General features: G+C 37.4%; 1 protein-coding gene across 1 annotated transcript in view; it reads left to right on the top strand.

The window, feature by feature from the left end:
- pdss2 (prenyl (decaprenyl) diphosphate synthase, subunit 2) overlaps positions 1-18,291 on the top strand; it is a 47,207-nt gene that overhangs the window by 5,289 nt on the left and 23,627 nt on the right. Inside the window, exon 2 of the mRNA XM_052151310.1 lies at positions 5,752-5,886. Coding sequence (XP_052007270.1) covers positions 5,752-5,886 — 135 coding nt within the window. The remainder of the gene's footprint in view (positions 1-5,751; positions 5,887-18,291) is intronic.

Genomic DNA, 18,291 nt, shown 5'->3' on the forward strand with positions numbered 1-18,291 from the left:
TTGTAATGAGTAAGTAGAAAAGATACTGTGTCTAAAAACAGAAGAACTAATTGTAAGTGTAAAATGTTGGAAAGTCTGTCAAAACTTGTGCTGTGTGAAGCACCTTCTACTCTGCATATCTATCAGAAGGATCCTAATTTTAAAAATGAGTAGATGACATTTTTTCTAACAATATTTCTTGTAATTTTAGTCGAACCATAACAAATTCAGTGAAACATTCCAATGCTGAATGTTTTGTGAGCGTGTCAAAATGTAATGCATCATTAGCAAAGTGACTGTTATTGAAGGATAGGGCAGTTAAAAACTATCTGACTTTTACAGCAAACCCATAGCTTGCGAGAAATTGCAGCAAAGCTGTTTCTTTTTTCAAATGTGGTTCGAGAGACACATGTGGTTAGAGAGAGGGTGCGTCAAATTATGTCTGTTTCTAGAACTTAAACACTTTTCTAACATATTTAATTAAATATACACTATATATTTATATATGACCCCTTTAAACACCTCCCAGCTGGTGTGTAACGTTCCATCATTCTTTCTCTTCTTCATTCCCTCTATCCTTCGTTTATCATCACTTGTTGTTTTTAATGACTCCCTGCTCCTCCCTTTGCAGTAGAGTGAGTTTCTGATTTAGTGTGTGTGTGTGTGTGTGTGTGTGATTTTGAGATGTAGTCTCTGTCTGATTGAGTGATGGTGTGTGTTTCAGGGTGGTGGATGTGACCAGATTATTTTAGGGCTGCTCTAGTCTGACCTTTCTGTCAGTATATGTTTTAAAAACATGAACTGAAGCCATTTGGGCTGCTAAACAGGAGAATGTTAACCTATGGGTGTTCAGCTGGATCACTGGATAGTCTCTCATTGAACATGGTATGTAGCATAATGTATACAAGAGCTGCTTGAATACCTCTATTGTTAACAGCCCCCTTTTTATCCCCTTTTCTTTTTCTACCTTAAATGAATAGTTTACCCAAAAATAAAAATTCTCTCATCATTTACTCATCCTCATGCCATCCCAAATGTGTATGACATTCGCTCTTCTGCTGAACACAAACAGATTTTAAGAAGAATATCTCAGCTCTGCTGACCAGAATTTCTAAACTCCAAAAGCACATAAAGGCAGCATGAAAGTACTCTAGTGATCAAATCCACGTGTTAAGAAGCGATATTATAGGTGTGGTTGAGTTATTTGGGATGGAATTTGGTAAATGATGAGAGAATTTAAATTTTTTGGGTTAACTGTCCCTTTAAATCCCTTAAATCCCAGTCTCCTTTATTCTTTCACTCTATCATGATATATCCTGGCCACCTCTCTCTCTCTCACTGGGCTGTTTGGTAGTGGGCGTGACTGGGTGTCATCTCATCTCGATTACCACGGTTGTGATTCATGACAAGCGACTCTCTGCCTGGAGACGGGATTACAGCTATTGTCGTCACAGGAACCGCATTGTTCCTCAACCATAGATGATTGTAGTGCAGTGCCTTGGAACCTAGAGATCTATTTTTCTGATCAGCATATACAAAAGACATATAGACTAAATCTTTCAGACTCTTGACTTGGACACTTTAGTTAATCTCCAAGCAGATGGCCAATATTACCAGCAACGTGGTGTTGGCACACTATTGGTTAATGAGGTGGGCTGGTAACTGAAAAGTTGTTGGTTCAAACCCCACAAAGGGCAATCTTTGACCATTGTGCCCTTAAGCATGGCATTTAACCCAAGGTTATTCAAGCTGAATGCCTTCTAAGGCTTTTAACACAGGCTTTTATAGAGGTTTTCAAATCTTTTTAGCCATGTGGTCAGCGTTTTTAACAAATTAACTAATTTACATCATCTCTATTTTGGTGTAAAATTGCACACCACCTCCATCAAATCATCACTAGTTCAACTCCAGTTTAGTTACTCCATCCAGGTCTCCTAAGCAACCAAATTGCCCTGGATGCTAGGGAGGGTAGAGTCACATGGGGTGACCTCCTTGTGGTCGCTATATTGTGGTTCGTTTTCAGTGGGGCACGTGGTGAGTTGGACGTAGATGCCGTGGTGGATTACGTGAAGCCTCCACATGTCCTATGTCTCTGTGTCAACACGCTCAACCAGCCACATGATAAGATGCACAGGTTGATGGTCTTAGATGCGGAGGCAGCTGGGATTCGTCCTCCGCCACCCAGATTGAGGCGAATCACTACACGACCATGAGGACTCAAAAGCACATTGGGAATTGGGCATGCCAAATTGGGAGAAAAAGTGGAAAAAAGAAAATTGTGTTTCAGTTGATTTCTCACAATTTTCCCTTTTAAAGGAACTGTGTAATTGGTGAAAGCTGTTATTTTTTGCAAGAGTTGTGATTTTATTAATCTCTAAAAGGAAAAAACACACAGTCTTTGTCTCAGAGGAAAGTGGCCTTTGACCATTCATGCTATTTTGTCTTTAGAACAATGTGTTATTTGTATTATATTTATATTTTTAACAGATAATAGAGCATAGTAAAGGGTCAGTGGGGTTTAACGCCTTTGGATGGAACCAGGAACCAACCGTCTCACAGATGCAAATTAATCATGATGTTGAAAGGCAGACCAGCTCATAACAGTGATAACCTCTGCCTCCCAGACCCCCTCATGGAGTTGTGATTAACATGCCTGAGAATGTCTTTGTGTGTGTGTGTGTGTAACCTGTTTCCTCCACTGTAAAGAGAGAGAGAGAGAAAGAAGGAGAGATGGGAGTTGAAAATAGGGCGAGAATGTATTGGAACGGCATGCTTGCTCATTAGTTGAACACTGCACATTTCATTTTAGCACAATTAGAATACTGCAAGGCTTGGCGGTCATACATACACACTTGATCACACAATCACATACTCAGTGCTTTGACAATGCTGCTGGATGACAGTGTTGTTGAACAATATTTATGCATTTTATGAAGAAAATGTGAATGGTACTTGCAAATGCTAAAGTTGCCACCACAGTGATGTTGAAGGGTTCTATGAAATCAGTTTCATAGTTTTCTATATTCTATATACACAGTTCTATATTTTTCCAAATTCAATATTTTCTGTTTAATTTCTTTTCAAAAACTTGTACTGTACTGTAAAGTGCAAGTGTTTGAAAACGATACTGTTATCGTCTCCGTGTAAACATACAAAAACATGTGCATGTGTATTACGTGTTCAGTCTAGGCTTGCGCCAGGTACTTCAAAACAATGCGCAAGACATTCAAAACTACAATGGTAGACTACAGGAATGTGTTAGTGCTGCTCAAGATTTTGAGTTTATTGACGCTTGTCCATCAAATTAATTGTAGTAATAAAGCAACCTCATTGTCCGTCCAGACAAAATTGCTCGATGCTTTCGCCATCTTCATTGTTTGTATTCACCGTTCTGTAGAAAAATGCTTATGTGCGCAGGGGCGTAGTGTTTCTTTACAAAGTGACATTGCCAACTACTAGCCTGGCATGCATAATACAGCATTTTTAGTCGTTTCGCGGATCCGTGTGAACAGGGATCTTTTTGACAACGTTGTCGTCTGTACGCAAAACTTTTCAAAAACGCAAAGGAAAAACATTTCAGTTTTTAGTACATCGTTGTCGTGTAAACGTACCCTAAGTCTCACATGTATTCAGTTAAATCGCAGACTTTTATTGTTCAATTATCATACTAGGACGTATCACTATTTAAATTTGAATAATTGAGCATTAATACATTCATTTTATTTATAATGTCAAATTCTGTTGCATTCCGCATTTTATATTTAATTCAGGTTTTATGATTGAATTCTTTGATTCCATCTGTGTTTTTTGTATTGTGGTAATCATAGGACCCTAGTATTGTATGTGCTTGCCAGGATTTTTCAATGGTTGCCAAGGTGTTGTTTTTAAAACATAGTTATGTGGTAGCTAGGGTGTTCTGGAGGGTTGCTTGGTGTTTGCTTTTTGGTCAAAGTCATAAAAAGAGCCCACCCATCTAGATTCATGCTGACCTTCATGAAGAAATATTAAATCTGTCGATCTCTGTGAAGTGATCTAGACTCTGTCAACCTTTGTGAAAAGATTCATTTTGACCTTCATGAAGAAAACTTGACTCTGTCGACCTCTATAAAGAGATCTAGATTTATTTTGAATTTCAAGAACAAATCTAGACTCTTTCAACCTCTTTAAAAAAATCTAGGCTCATGTTGACCTTCATGAAAAAAATCTAGACTCTGTCGACCTCTGTGAAGAGATCCAGATTCATGTTGACCTTTATGAAGAAGTCTATACCCTGGTGTTCATAGAGTTGGATATTCTGATGACATCCATGAAGAAATCTGGATTTTAGAGACTGTTGACTTCTTTGAAGACATCCAGATTCTTTATGACCTTCATGAAGAAATCTAGACTCTTTCAACCACTTTGAAAAAATCTAGACTCACGTTGATATTATGAAAAATGTCTAGAATCTGTCGATTTCTGTGAAGAGATCTGGAGTCAAGTTGACCTTCATGAAGAAATCTTGACTTTTTCAACCTCTTTGAAGAAATCTAGACTCATGTTGACCTTCATGAATTTTCTTTAGAATCTGTCAATCACTGTAAAGAGATCTAGACTCTGTTGACCTCTGTGAAGAGATCCAGCTTCATGTTGGCCTTTCTGAAGAATTCTAGACCCTGGCGTCTTTGAAGAGAAATTCTGATAGCGGCCATTAAAAAAATCTGGATTTTAGACTGGATGTTGACCTTCATAAAGAAATATAGACTCTGTCACCCTCTGTGAAGAGATCTCTTTGAAGAAATATATACTCATGTTGACCTTTATGAGGAAATCTAGATTTGTTGAAACCTGTAAAGAGATCTAGATTAATTTTGAATTTCGTGAAGAAATCTAGACTCCGGAATCTGTGAAAATATGTAAAATCTGATGACACTCCTGAAAAGAGTTTTCTTGATTTTTGGACAGTTATTTTTAGATAAATTTGATTAGGCTGTTGGGAAGATGAATTAACCTATGTTCCATCCACCAATGGTATTTAATTACTTTGACTTCTAATTGGATGTAAGACGTGTTGTTTAATTTGAATTACATGTTTTCAAAGCATATAGGGACAGCCACAATGGAGAATAAACTATTTGTCATTTTTGTTATTCAGTATGTTCCATTAAGTTTGAGGAGAACACTGCTGTATAGCAGTTCTGGAGGAACTCTGGAAGCTCTCACTGCTTTTAAAGGTTATGACTCTTTAATTGGCTGATGAAACACATTTATGCTCTTCATTGCACCATTATTTCTCATTCTGAGTGGATCGATAGGGGCCACTGTCATCAACACAGAGCACTGACCAATGGTTAGCCTGACTCATTAATGGATCTAGCCAATAAAAGTGTGCACTCAAATAATTTAGCAAAACACGAATACAGAAATCAAGTTTTTTATTTAGTTATTCTTTTCTAGTCCTTTCAAAGGACCAACCAAATGTACCATGGTATTAATACTGTAAACTCTCATTAAAATGGTATTAATACTGTAAACTGAGAAGCAAGTTTTATTTAAAAACATGTTTTTTTATTATTAATTGATAAACAAAACCTGATTCAAATACACTGATATATATGCAAAAAGACCTAAACCTGGCATGAAGCCCAACAGTTTGTCAGGTCCCATCAAGCTTGGGTTGGGTACCAGACCCCAATGGAGCATGGATCTGTGTTTGAGTTTCACTTTGAGGGTTTGTGAATATTTTTAGTTACGTGCGATATGTACTTATTTTGATTTTTGTTTTTTCTGTAGAGGATTTGTGTATGACAGCCGGAATAATCTACAGATGCGAGGGCTAGTAGTGCTACTCGTGTCAAAAGCAGCCGGTCCCAGTACTAGCACCAGTGACCCCATACACGACAGTATGATTAGCGGCATCTACTCCAGGTAAAGACACCTCTCTTTCATTCTTTCTTTCTCACTCTATCTCCCCATCTCATCTTCTCTCTCAGGGTCATGAGGCTTTAACAGCTTGTAGCTCTAGTCATTAGTGAGAAATGATTGCCACCACATACAGGCCAGACATCTGGTTCAGAGAGAGAGTGGAAATAATGTATTTGGGATGGATGGAGTGATGCCAGAGAGGGTGTGTGTGTGTGTGTGTGTGTGTGTGTGTGTGTGTGTGTGTGTGTGTGTGTGTGTGTGTGTGTGTGTGTGTGTGTGTGTGTGTGTGTGTGTGTGTGTGTGTGTGGGTGAGGGTGGCCCCAAAAAGTATTTGGACACTGAAGGTACACTTTTAAATGTCTAAAAGGTATTGCATTGGATAATAAAATGTCAAATTGAGTGACGTCTACAAGCAAATTTTTGACGACATATCACAAGTAGCGTATATCCTCATGAAATATTTTAATATACATTATTATATAATATTATATAAACCCTAGTATCTACTTTATCATCTCACTTGGCACACTAACAATTTCAGACACCTTTGTCCACTCATCGTTTTTAATTTTATTTATATCCCTGTAAGCAAACGGGGACAGATCAAATATTACGGTAAAACCTGCCACGGCAATAATCCGCTTCTCCTCCATACTAATGTTTGGTGGGAACAAAGGTTTACACGGTTGTTTTCTCTAGACTTCGTTAGAGCGGAGCACTTCTATACTCCAATAGGTTGCCGCCGAACCGTGTCAAAGCTCATTACCATAATGTTGGCTGCACTTGAACTTTCCTCTGACGCCCACACCGCCCAAGACTCGCCGCGCCGCGCCGCTTCTCGCCTCCGAGAGATGCTGGCTGTCATAGAAAATTAATGACTTCCGGTCGATTTGACGCTCTCGACGCCTCTGGTCTGAACGCACGGTAAGAACTAATTAACCATGGTCAGGTTCCACTAATGTTTGACTACTAGAAAATATATATTGGTGCTTTATATTAGAAACCTAACGCTTTTTGATTATTTTGCTTTAAATGTATGCTTGTGCTATCATTCTTTAAAATAAATGGCATGGTTTTTTTTTATATTTTCTTATATAAAGCCATGAGATTCATACATTTTAAAAGTATGGCTAAAGAGTCACATAAATATTACATGTTTTTTAAATAGTGACATACAGTATTCTTGGCTATTGTCTGGGAGTCAAGTTAAGAGAAGGTTTTTGTCCTGACACCTTCAAGCTACAGGCTGAAATATTTTTAAATTCTTTAGGGATGGTGTGCAATGAGAGGTGTCTGAGTCACAGTGATGCTTAAGAGGTTCATGTTTCGTACCGACCATACTGTCCACTTTGTCCCTTGCTAATAACACTATTTTGACAGTTCTGAGAATGTCACGTTAAACCTGTTAGAAACAGTTTTTTCTAAAACTGAGTAAGTTTAAAGGAATAGTAAACCCAAAAATGTTCATTCTGTCATCGTTTACTCCATATGACTTGCTTTTGTGAAACACAGGAGATGCAGATTTTTCAGCCTCAGTCACCTATCTCTTTCATTGCATCTTTTTGTTTTTTACATACATTGAAAGTGAATTGTGACCGAGGCTAACACTCTGCCTAACATTTCCTTATGTGTTCCATGAGAGAGACAAAAAAATCACATGGGATTAGAATGACATGAGTGTGAATAAATTATGAAAAATTTTCATATTTGGGTGAAAAATCCCTTTAACGATTGCCGTCTCTCTAAAAGCAAAAGTGAAATAAATCTATATTAAATTTGCTTTTAAGTAGCATTGATTTTGTAGAGAACAAGGTTTATGGGAAAAGATCTATGTTAACCCATTTTCGCATTTATGTGTTTGTGTTTGTGTGTGTGTGTGTGTGTGTGTGTGTGTGTGTGTGTGTGTGTGTGTGTGTGTGTGTGTAATAGACAGATCATTGGAAACAGGATATGAAAGTGTGCATGCTAAATTAGTCCAGTTAAAGACAAAAAATGTACACGCACTCATGCAACCACTTCCATTCCTGTGTCTCTGAAGTACTCTTGCTCTAAACAGGCCGATTTGTGTGTGTAGATTCTTTGGCTGCAGTGCCAGGGAGTTACCAGAAGCGGCTGTTGTACTTGGCAGCATGTGTGTGTGTGTGTGTGTGTGTGTGTGTGTGTGTCAGCTGTCTGAATGAACTCTTTCTCTCTTGCTGAGTGGGGAAAGAAAGTGTCAAAGCAAGTGAGAGCACTCATCGCCACACTCCTCTATTTTCTCCCTCGTTCTCTTGCTTGTACAACCCCTCGGCCGTTCCTGTATCTCGATCAGGAAGTGACCTCATAATTCCACTGCTGGAAGTTGGGTGTCATGGAAACAGGGTGGTGATGTAGTTGCCCTGAGATTTGTTAGACCTGAGGCTGACCCTTCGTGGGTGTGAGAAAAAATGTGTGAGTTGAGCGATGGTGAATACCATACACAGAAATACACACATTTTTAACTGAAACATGTCTGCATTAGTTAATTCTTTATGAAACGAATATTTGTAACTCTAAATTCTGTTTCGATGAGCAGTGTACGAAGCCATTCTAAGGCCACATCCACACTAATCTGTTTTTGTTTAGAAACTCATTGATTTTTGCTTTCGAAACGTGTGAATTTGCTTTCAAAACAATTATGGAAACTCTCTTCATAACTGCTTTGTAAAACGATGACCTTAGGATACTGAAAACAGAGATTTCAAACTTAAATTAAATTGGGTTCAATACAAGTTAAGCTCAATTGAAAGCATTTGTGATGGGTTAGTTGATTACCACAAAAATGAATTTCGAGTGGCCCCTCCTTTTGTTTAAAAAAATAAATAAATAAGCAATCTGGGTTACAATGAGGCACTTACAGTTGAAAATAAATGGAGCCAATCTTTAATTAATTAATAGTTAATTAAAATGTCAGTTAAGAATCTCAAGTAGGACATGCACATAAAATGAGCAACCTGGAGCAACCTAGATTTAAGTGTCTTGCTCAAGGACACAATGGTGGTGGCTGTAGGGATCGAACCAGCAACCTTCTGATTACCAGTTATTACTATGCCCTCATCACTTACTCACTTTTAAATGGAAAATAAGACAAAAGCACTTGATAACAATAGTCTGTTTTGCAGTTAATTTCTTTTACTTTACTTTAAAGGGAATTTCTTTTCCCTTTAATTCAGTGAATGTCATTTAGAGGTATTTTTAAAAGATAATTTGTCCTCTTTATTGTGAGTAAGAATGGTCATAAAATCCTAAAAAAAAGATCCATTTACTTGAGAAGCACCGTAGAAGATATATAGACTTGCTTTAAGAGAATAAGTCTTAAAAATAAGTGTATTTTTTTCACTTGGTTATACTTCTGCGAGTGCAGTAAAGACAAAATATACTTATATTCAACATCTATTCTCTTAAATCAAGTCTAAATATCTTATATTCATCTTCTCAGGTAAATGCATCTTTTTTTTTTTTTAAAGGATTTTTAGATATTTAAAAATTTATATTTTTTAATATCATGTTCATCATTCTCCGATAACAATGTTTCCTTCTGCAGAATAGCTGCTAAAGAAAATGTATGTTGTTTTGAAGGAGTTTTAGATATGTATATTGGAAAAAACAAATAAAAAAATTATTTTGTTGCATTGTATAATGGGGTGAAGACTACCCTCTCTCACATTTCTGTTCACTTCAATCCATCTTTAACTCACAAAAAACAAACTCTCTCTCATTAATAAATCTGCGAATTGCCAATATTCTTCACAATGAGAAATGCACAGTGACATATTATGATTCAATAAGTTGCAAGCCATCACGTTATAATCTAGCTGAATTAAGCATGTGTGCTCGGGACAACCGCGACAGTGTGTGCATCAGCTAGATGCAGTTTCAATCTCCCCAATTTAGATCGGGACATTCGCGCAACTCATAGAAGAGGCACTGACCACACAGAGAAATGCCAGTTTCGGAGTTTGTAGTTATTTAAATGATCCGCTTCCCTATTATTTGAACTTCAAAAAAGCTATAACGCATTAAATATAACTGAATTTAAGATGTAACATCAGGGTTTCCTTTTCCTCCGGTTCCACTTATTCCACAATGAGAGTGCTTCTGTATTTACTTATTTTGTATTTTTGCATTATAATTCCCTCATGCTTTGTGATCTACATCACCTGAAGTTGTTTGGAAAGTTTAGAGCACGTCTGGACTGTGAGCTGTGTAATTCTTCCTCTCCTCAGTCAGGCCCGTGCTGCTGTGCTGCTCTCGTGCGTTACCATTAGAGTTTAATGTGATCTCATGCTACGTTAAATGAGATCAAACGTCTATTCGACAACTAATATTTTTGTCGACAATTCTTTATTTTTGACGTTGCCGAAAACTTCGACTAATCGTTTCAGTTTTAGAAAGTTTTGAGTTTAATTCAGTAAGAATCCAAATAAGTATTGCCACAGTTTGTCTTTGCTTGAAAGTACACAAAAGCTGTGTCTCGTTTCAAAGGTTGTGTGCTAGGTAGGATGTGTCCATTAAAGGCTGCAGTATACCAAGCGTCCTCCTTTTAAATAAGCCTTGTTTAAACGAGACAGCCTTCATAGGACAAACGGAACATAACATGGTTACTATGACAGCACGGCACTCTTTAACAAGCGCGAGCACTTTGAGTGAGAATGGAACAAAGTCCCTATGAGGTAAATTTTAGGAGATTTATAAAAATGTAAAGAGAAAAGAAAATATATTTTACAGGTGTACTTTTAGTCTAATACTTTATTTTAATTACATATTAATATAGTGTAAAGCAGTCAATGGAAAGGAGGCGGTGAGATCCGGCTTGATAATATAAATAATAGTTTTAATGATAAACTTAAAAGACAAACAGACACATGACGGACATGTCCGTAAACTATCTCTCTCTCCCGCACAATCCTCCGCAGTCTACCTTTATCCCTCTCGGAGGCTTGATTAGCCTGGTAAGGGACGGGTGTGTATGATCACGACCTGGCCCCGCACTCCGCCCTGCCACATTCCTCCCTTGTTCTCTCAGGTAGGGTAGCCCCCGGCATGATGTACACCCCCCCCCTTTCCCTGGGGAGGGGCGTGCCTTTTTGCCCCGCCTTTATCCCTCTCGGAGGCTTGATTAGCCTGATAAGGGACCGGGTTTGTATGATCACGACCCGGCCCGCCCTCCGCCCTGCCACATATAATTATACATATTATATACTCTGCACCATCTACTGATATACTTCAACTTGAGAAGTAACATTACTTGCGTTTGAACATCATATTTACTGGCAAATTGGTGGCATTTTGTTTTAGACATTTCCGTTGAAGCAAAGAATTATGGGTTGTGAGAGCCCATGAAGGGTACACCTCTTGCATCCTCCAAATTCCTATGAAAGAAGGTCACATTCAAAGGCTGCATTCGAAGTGTACTACTTGCTTTACTGAAACGAGATGACATATGCAGCCGAAAAATGCAACCTCCGGAGGACACAGACTTCGAAATGAGACGCAGCCATAGACGCCATTATGTCTCCTCTCATTCAACACTTGGCGACACACATCCACATTGCCCCTCAGTGGACTCAATTGTAACTGCAAGATTTTGTGAGAGATCCAGAAGGAAAGTAAATAATAATTTAGCTTTGCCTATGGTAGGCAAATGGCCAGGAAAATCAATTTGCAATATTCGAGTAGTGTTTTTAATAGTCGATTAGCTGGTGCAGAACGAGTACTTGATTACTTGTACACATCCCAACCTAATTGGATTGGCCAAAATTAGACTTTTGAATGAGTGAATTCTGCCAAGTGTTTTAGACACTCTTTTTTAACCCACAATAATAACTTATCAAAGATACAAGTACATTTTTGGAAGTTGCATCAAAATCCACTTGGCTCAAAAATCACAGGGAGCATGTGCCAGTTGAATGTTTTTTTTAGATTAAATCAAGGTAATGCACAGTTGCTTTATTCTCGCATACCAGGCTCTCTCTTTCTCTCCTGGCTTCTTTTTCAACTCCCTATGTTTCTGTTTTTTGTCACTATTTTTTTTTTTTTTTTGTTAAGTGTTTTGTCTTTCTTTCCGACTTCCCCCCTTCCCCTCCCTCCTTCCATGACACCTTTCTCTCTCTCGTTCCTGGTTAGAGGTGTGTTTGATGGTGATGATGGATGAATTGCTGTGCTGCTCTCCTCCTTCTTGACATGCAGCATTTGTAAAATGTCCCTTTCTTCAGTCACTCACACACAAGCACACACACACGTGTGTGTGTGTGTGTGTGTGTGTGTGTGTGTGAGAGTACATGCACAAGTGCATCTGAGAGAGATGTCTGTTTGAATGATTGCTCGACACATTTTTTAAGGGGACTGTGTGGAACAGTGTGGAGAATGACATTGAGCACACTTGACTATGACCTAATGAGCTACATCACTTTGCGTTGATGGATACGATTGGTTGATGAGTTCCTGGATGTTTTACTGAAAATGTCAACCATAAAACCCTGTGTGAGATAAAAAAAAAAATGTATCAAGCAAAATAATACAAAGACCTTAAAAAGAACGCATTTCTATTGCATTGTCATAGCTGATTGCATGCAACCACAAACATATAGGCTTGTGTGACCAGTGTAATCCGGTAGCGAACAAATGACTCCTATGGGCTGGTTCTTTTGATTAATTAAAAAAGAGTTGCAAATCAGTCAGTTATGAGATGTGTTCAGACTTATCTATGCTGCCATTATTACAGAATGATCTCTGTAATATCTTGGTGTGTGTGTGTTTGTTGTGAAGGTTTGCACTCGATTCATAAAGAGTTATGAAGCAGAACAATTGTTGGTCCTTCATTAAATCATCATCTGGCTGATATACCGTGTCACACACTTAACACACACACATCACACATTTAGTGATGCTTTTGGTCGACTGGCATCTTGACCTTTTAAGGTGATCTGCAGTGAGCATGCAGACATACACGCTCGACTGAGCTCCAGGGTTAAATTGGCAGTGAAAATGCAGCAGACAGAGAAAGGAGGCGTGCCAGTGGGCAGAACCCCTCTGCGCCATGGCATCGGTTGCTATGCAACTGAGTTCTGAACCTATTTATACTCCTTGTGCTGCCCCTCCCACTGACTTCAAAAAAATATATAAAAATGTAGACGGCATAGCAGCAGATTTGAGGGAAAATGAGATTTCTATTAAACTTATAAAGCCAAAACATTGCAACGGGTCCAAGGAAAGGGAAAAACTGCTAATTCAGACTGTTTACAAATATTACCAATATTACTAAGGAGTGGTCAGATTGTCAGTTGACAACCACAGGGAAATAAGAAAGATATACACACACTTAAGACTTTTTCAAGGTCAGGAGAGCTTCAATCTCATATCTGTTTTTTAGAAAATGCTTTGAGCTTCCATTTAAATTTAAAGTGTAATGTTGTTTGCAACCAATTTTACTTCTAAGTGAAACAGGATATTCAACTAGAAAAGATGTAGGGTAGGGCTAAATTGTATTCACCAGAAATGGATTGGATTTTGAAAATTGGGAGTTCCATAACAGAATAAAACCAGATGGTTGGAGGTGAGGGTTTTAAAAGTAAAGTCAGACAAACAGAAAGTCATTGTGGAGGAAGTTATGACACGTTGATGATATATTTTTTATATATTTAGAATCTTGCACTGATGATCATGCTCTATCAACAGTCTTCATAGCATAACTCATTCTACTCATCCCTCATTTATTTAAAGAGGCGCTATTATGCTTTTTGGGACTTCTTTTGACCTTTTATTTAGAATGTAAAATAGCTGTCTGTGCTTGTAAAAGGTCTGCAAAGTTACAAAGCACTAAGTCCACACAAAATGGAGTTGTTCTCTCCCACAGACAACACTGCTCAAGAACTACAAGAAATGGCTGGATTGTAGTTCAACCATATTTTCTGTAAAGTATCTAAGTCACTATTTAACATATTTGCATATTGCCTGCCTATGGGCTACTTTGGCCTGCCCTCAAACAAATGTAGTTATAGCCGAGGCCAGGATGAGTTGGGTTAGAGGAAAAGAGGGTGCAGATCCCACTGTGTTGGGACAATCTGGTGCTTCAGGATCACAACTTGTAACTATGCTTGATTATTTGTGGATTTATCTTCTACCAAGAGTTCAAATGTGGAGTTTTGTGTTGTAGCTATGGTGTACACCCAGTGCACAGCTGTAGGCCTCTGCTAACCTGATAGCTAATTTTGTTTTGTTGAAATAGTTTTGCTAATCAGCTGTGGGTCCACTTTTACCTACAATTGTGTAGAATTATGCAGATTCTTACTATCATGAATAGTGATCAAGTATGGAGATAGATTTATTTTTACAAATGGTAATTTTACATCTGCAATCCACGGTAGTGCTTGGCTAAATTGGTATGTAACGTTATAGCTTTGGTAGGGGTTTACTATTCAGCTGTGGGCCAGCTTTTACCTAAAACTGTATAACAAAATGGTCGATCTCAAGAGTCTTATTTAATTATATAATTACAAACTGTAATGTTACAGCCACTAACCATGCTAGTCTATGGCAAACTTGCTCACTAACCGGGATTAAGCCTCTGTTCTCCATTCGAAAAAGTTCGGCTACATCCATTCTAGCAAAAGATGACTAACTTGGATGCACTACGTGTCTTTTACTTGAAACTTTGTTAGGTTCACAATAATCACCAGTGTACTTGTAAGAAAGCTACAAAATTAAAACTTACCACTGTGAAACATCCTGATCAAGTCGTGCTTCGAAGGTGGTTCGGATCGATCAGCTTGTTCTTCCAAATGTTCATTATCAGAATCAAACTGGTAAGGCAAAAACCAACGCCATTGTTACCATAGTTACAATAGTGTTTATAGCTTCTCAGGAAGCCTGAAACTCTGTTATGGTAAGTGGCATTACATTTCCTTTTCAGAAAGGTAGGCTTTAAAGAGACAGGACCTAAATCAGCGTTTGAGCCAGAGGATGAAAATAGGTTTAGCAGAAATGTACAGTATGAGAAAAATAATGTGTTTTTTGAACATTATAGCATTGAAACCTATTCTAATATACCCCCAAAATAAAAATATTAACCTGTAAATTAGCATAAAATGGGCTCTTTTAAAAATCTCTGTTACAGTAAGGCACTTACAATGGAAGTGAATGGGGCCATTTCATAAACAATAAAATACACACTGTGTCTAAATATTGTCATAAGACATGAACATTATACTGTATGTGTTAACTAGGGTTGCAATGGTATGAGATTTTCATGGTATGATAACAGTCTCAGAAAATATCACTGTTTCACGGTATCGCGGTATACGGTATTACACAATTACTATTATCAGTGAAAACAGAAGGGTTATTTATTTATTTTTGAGCAAACACTTTATTGTAATTGAAACTTGAAACCATTTATTTTATTGAAGTATGTGTAAAAAATGGCTCCCTTTTGAAAATAAAATAAATAGAAAAAATAAGAAAGCCAACAGAATTATAATAAACAGAATTATAAACATGATAAAAAATAGCATGTAAATATAACATGTTATATAACTAAAGCATATTAGTTTACATGTTAGCATAGCATGTTAAATTAACTACTAAATGAAAAATAACATCAGCTGTGTGAGGTTTTGAAGTAATGTCCTATGATTATTAATAATTAACATATACTGTAGATGCATGACAGCACAACCAGACTGATCCTGTCTGTACCTTTATCTCAGTGGTTCTCAACTGGTTTTGCTTCAGGATGCATATTTTACATTTGAAATCGTGTCGACCTATCATAGATTAAAAATAACCTGTATTTAGTGTATCCTGGGTTGCATTTCCTTTTATGTTGCATAGTTTTGTTCATGGTTTTCCAGTACAAGGTCATGCCTTGTCAACAACAAAATCTACAGGAAGTTTTCTCTCTCCCTTTTAAAAATTGAAGAGCATATATACTTATATGAGCCAATTATTATCCGGTTTGTTATTACATATTTATACACATATTACACAGAAAGAAACATTACCATGGTTAGGTCAGTGTGCTAGTCTTAAATAATAGACTAATAATAATAATACAGTTATGTATTTATGAAAAATAAATACTAGCTGAAACACATCTTGAAACTTTAACGAAAACTGCCACTGTTGATATAAAATGAGGTCTAATGGATTCTACTTTTAGATTATTTCATATGAAACTATAACATTTTGTCAAAAAATAACAGTTACTTTTACAAATTTGTAAAGGTGATGGTGTGTAATTATTAATATTTTTAACTATTTTGGTAAAGGGGCCACCTCAGGCTACATTTGTGATACAATGTTCTGCATTGATTTGGTTTTTGTATCTTTTAAGCCCAGAAATAGTTGTGTACACTATTCAATTTAACACTTTCTACATCAGGGGTCTGTTTTAATAAAAAAAAAAGAATGACATTTATTGAACTTTTAATGTTTGTCGCAAAGCGGGCAAGTTGACTTTTTTTCTAAAACATTACACTTTTACATGCTAAAAGAGTCATGATGCAGGTCTCCTCGATGGTTTTTCAACACTCAACAGAATAACACAGGCTGCATTACTATGATAAATGATTACTGCAAGAGTTATATTAACATACAGGTGTGAAGGGACTTCAACATTTCAAAATTGCACAAATAAAAATACATATTCATCTCTGGCTTGCTTTTGCTCGCATATCAATGATAACCCAATGATGCCGAGATCTACTTTTATGTTTAATTTAATCACTGAGAAGGTTTACCTGCAAAGTAGCACCAAACATCACAAGCAGCCTCAAGAATGGACACAGAGTAGCCATATAACACTTTTCCTTGAGCAGAATATTGCACAACAGATCGCAAAGTTTGTTCAAAGGGGAAAGCAAGAGACAGAAAAAGTGCACTCGCGTGCATGGTTGCCAGATTGCACAGAATAAGTATAACATTAGACGGAATATTTCCAATTTGCGCAAGGATAAATCTCAAACTGGGGGTGTTGCGTCTCTTATCTGGCAACCCTGAGCATGTTAAACACTTGTGGAGATGCGTTATGACCCAATGCAAGTTAACTGAAATATCCAATGAAGAAATTCCACATTAAACCATGTGGAGGGCCTGATCCAGCACGCGGGCCGTAAATTGCCCATTTCTGCTTTAGCTGTTTGCGAGATTATCATTGAATCTGCCTCGGCAGTCCTAAATAGTCTATCACTTGTGCGGCCGCAGAAATATCTTAATGGGAGAACCATGGCATTGTTCTTTCCCTGCTGTCCGCGACCCTGTTCAACTAGACCAGTTTAGAAACACTGCTTTAACTCTCTCTCACACACACACACACACACACACACACACACACACACACACACACACTCATGTCAGACCCCCTCGCCTCGCTTCTCTCTGACATTTTCTCCGCTGCGTGTGTGTGTGTGTGTGTGTGTGTGTCGCAAGTTGACGAGTCTGACAGGCAAACAAGGAATAAAGGAGATGCGCATGTGAGATTCTCCGTCCGGTTGCATTTTTTTCTCAATACCGTAGATAAGCAAATGTACATGGTATGATAACCGTCAATTTTCAAACCGTGTTATACCATGAAACTGGTATACCGCTGCAACCCTAAGTGTTGACATGAATATAGTGTGATGAAATCTGTAATCTACATTAATTTATCTTGATAAAATTGGAATGACTTAAATCGCGTTCCTTTGTCATGGCAACAAAGTTAAAATATTTGATATTTACATTTATGCATTTGGCTGACTCTTTTATCCAAAGCAACTTACAGTGCACTTATTACAGGGACAATCTCCCCAGAGCAACCTGGAGTTAAGTGCCTTGCACAAGGACACAATGGTGGTGGCTGCGGGGTTCGAACCAGTGACCTTCTAATTAACTGTTATGTGCTTTAGCCCACTACGCCACCACCACTCTATCAAATGATATGATATCATAATGTTTATGGACTGGCTCCATTCACTTTAATTGTAAGCCTTTAAGTGCAATTTCTGCTTTTATTTTATTTTATTTTTTAAATAAACTAGGGACAAATTAAAAATATATATATTTTTTTGGCAATCAATATTAATCCACAAATGCAGTTGTTTGAGTTTAAGATGGATAGAACACGGAATATACCTTTAAAAAAATAAACGTAAATTTGTATTTTACATTTACTTTAAAGGAATATTATGGGTTAGGATAAATTAAGCTGTACTGACCGCATCTGTGAAATTTTTCAAACAACGTGTTTACCTGAAATTTTTTCAGAAATTACATTTTTCTCATAATTTTGTATAAAACAAACAATATAGTTGTGCATTTATATGGGAAGTCTATGGGGCAAGTATACAAAAGTTGCCTCATAGTCTTACATTTGTAAGTGCATTTCTTTGCACACTTTGTTTTACTTGGAAA

The sequence above is a fragment of the Xyrauchen texanus genome, chromosome 20 (assembly GCF_025860055.1).
Source record: "Xyrauchen texanus isolate HMW12.3.18 chromosome 20, RBS_HiC_50CHRs, whole genome shotgun sequence".
In the NCBI taxonomy this organism is placed as follows: Eukaryota; Metazoa; Chordata; class Actinopteri; order Cypriniformes; family Catostomidae; genus Xyrauchen; species Xyrauchen texanus.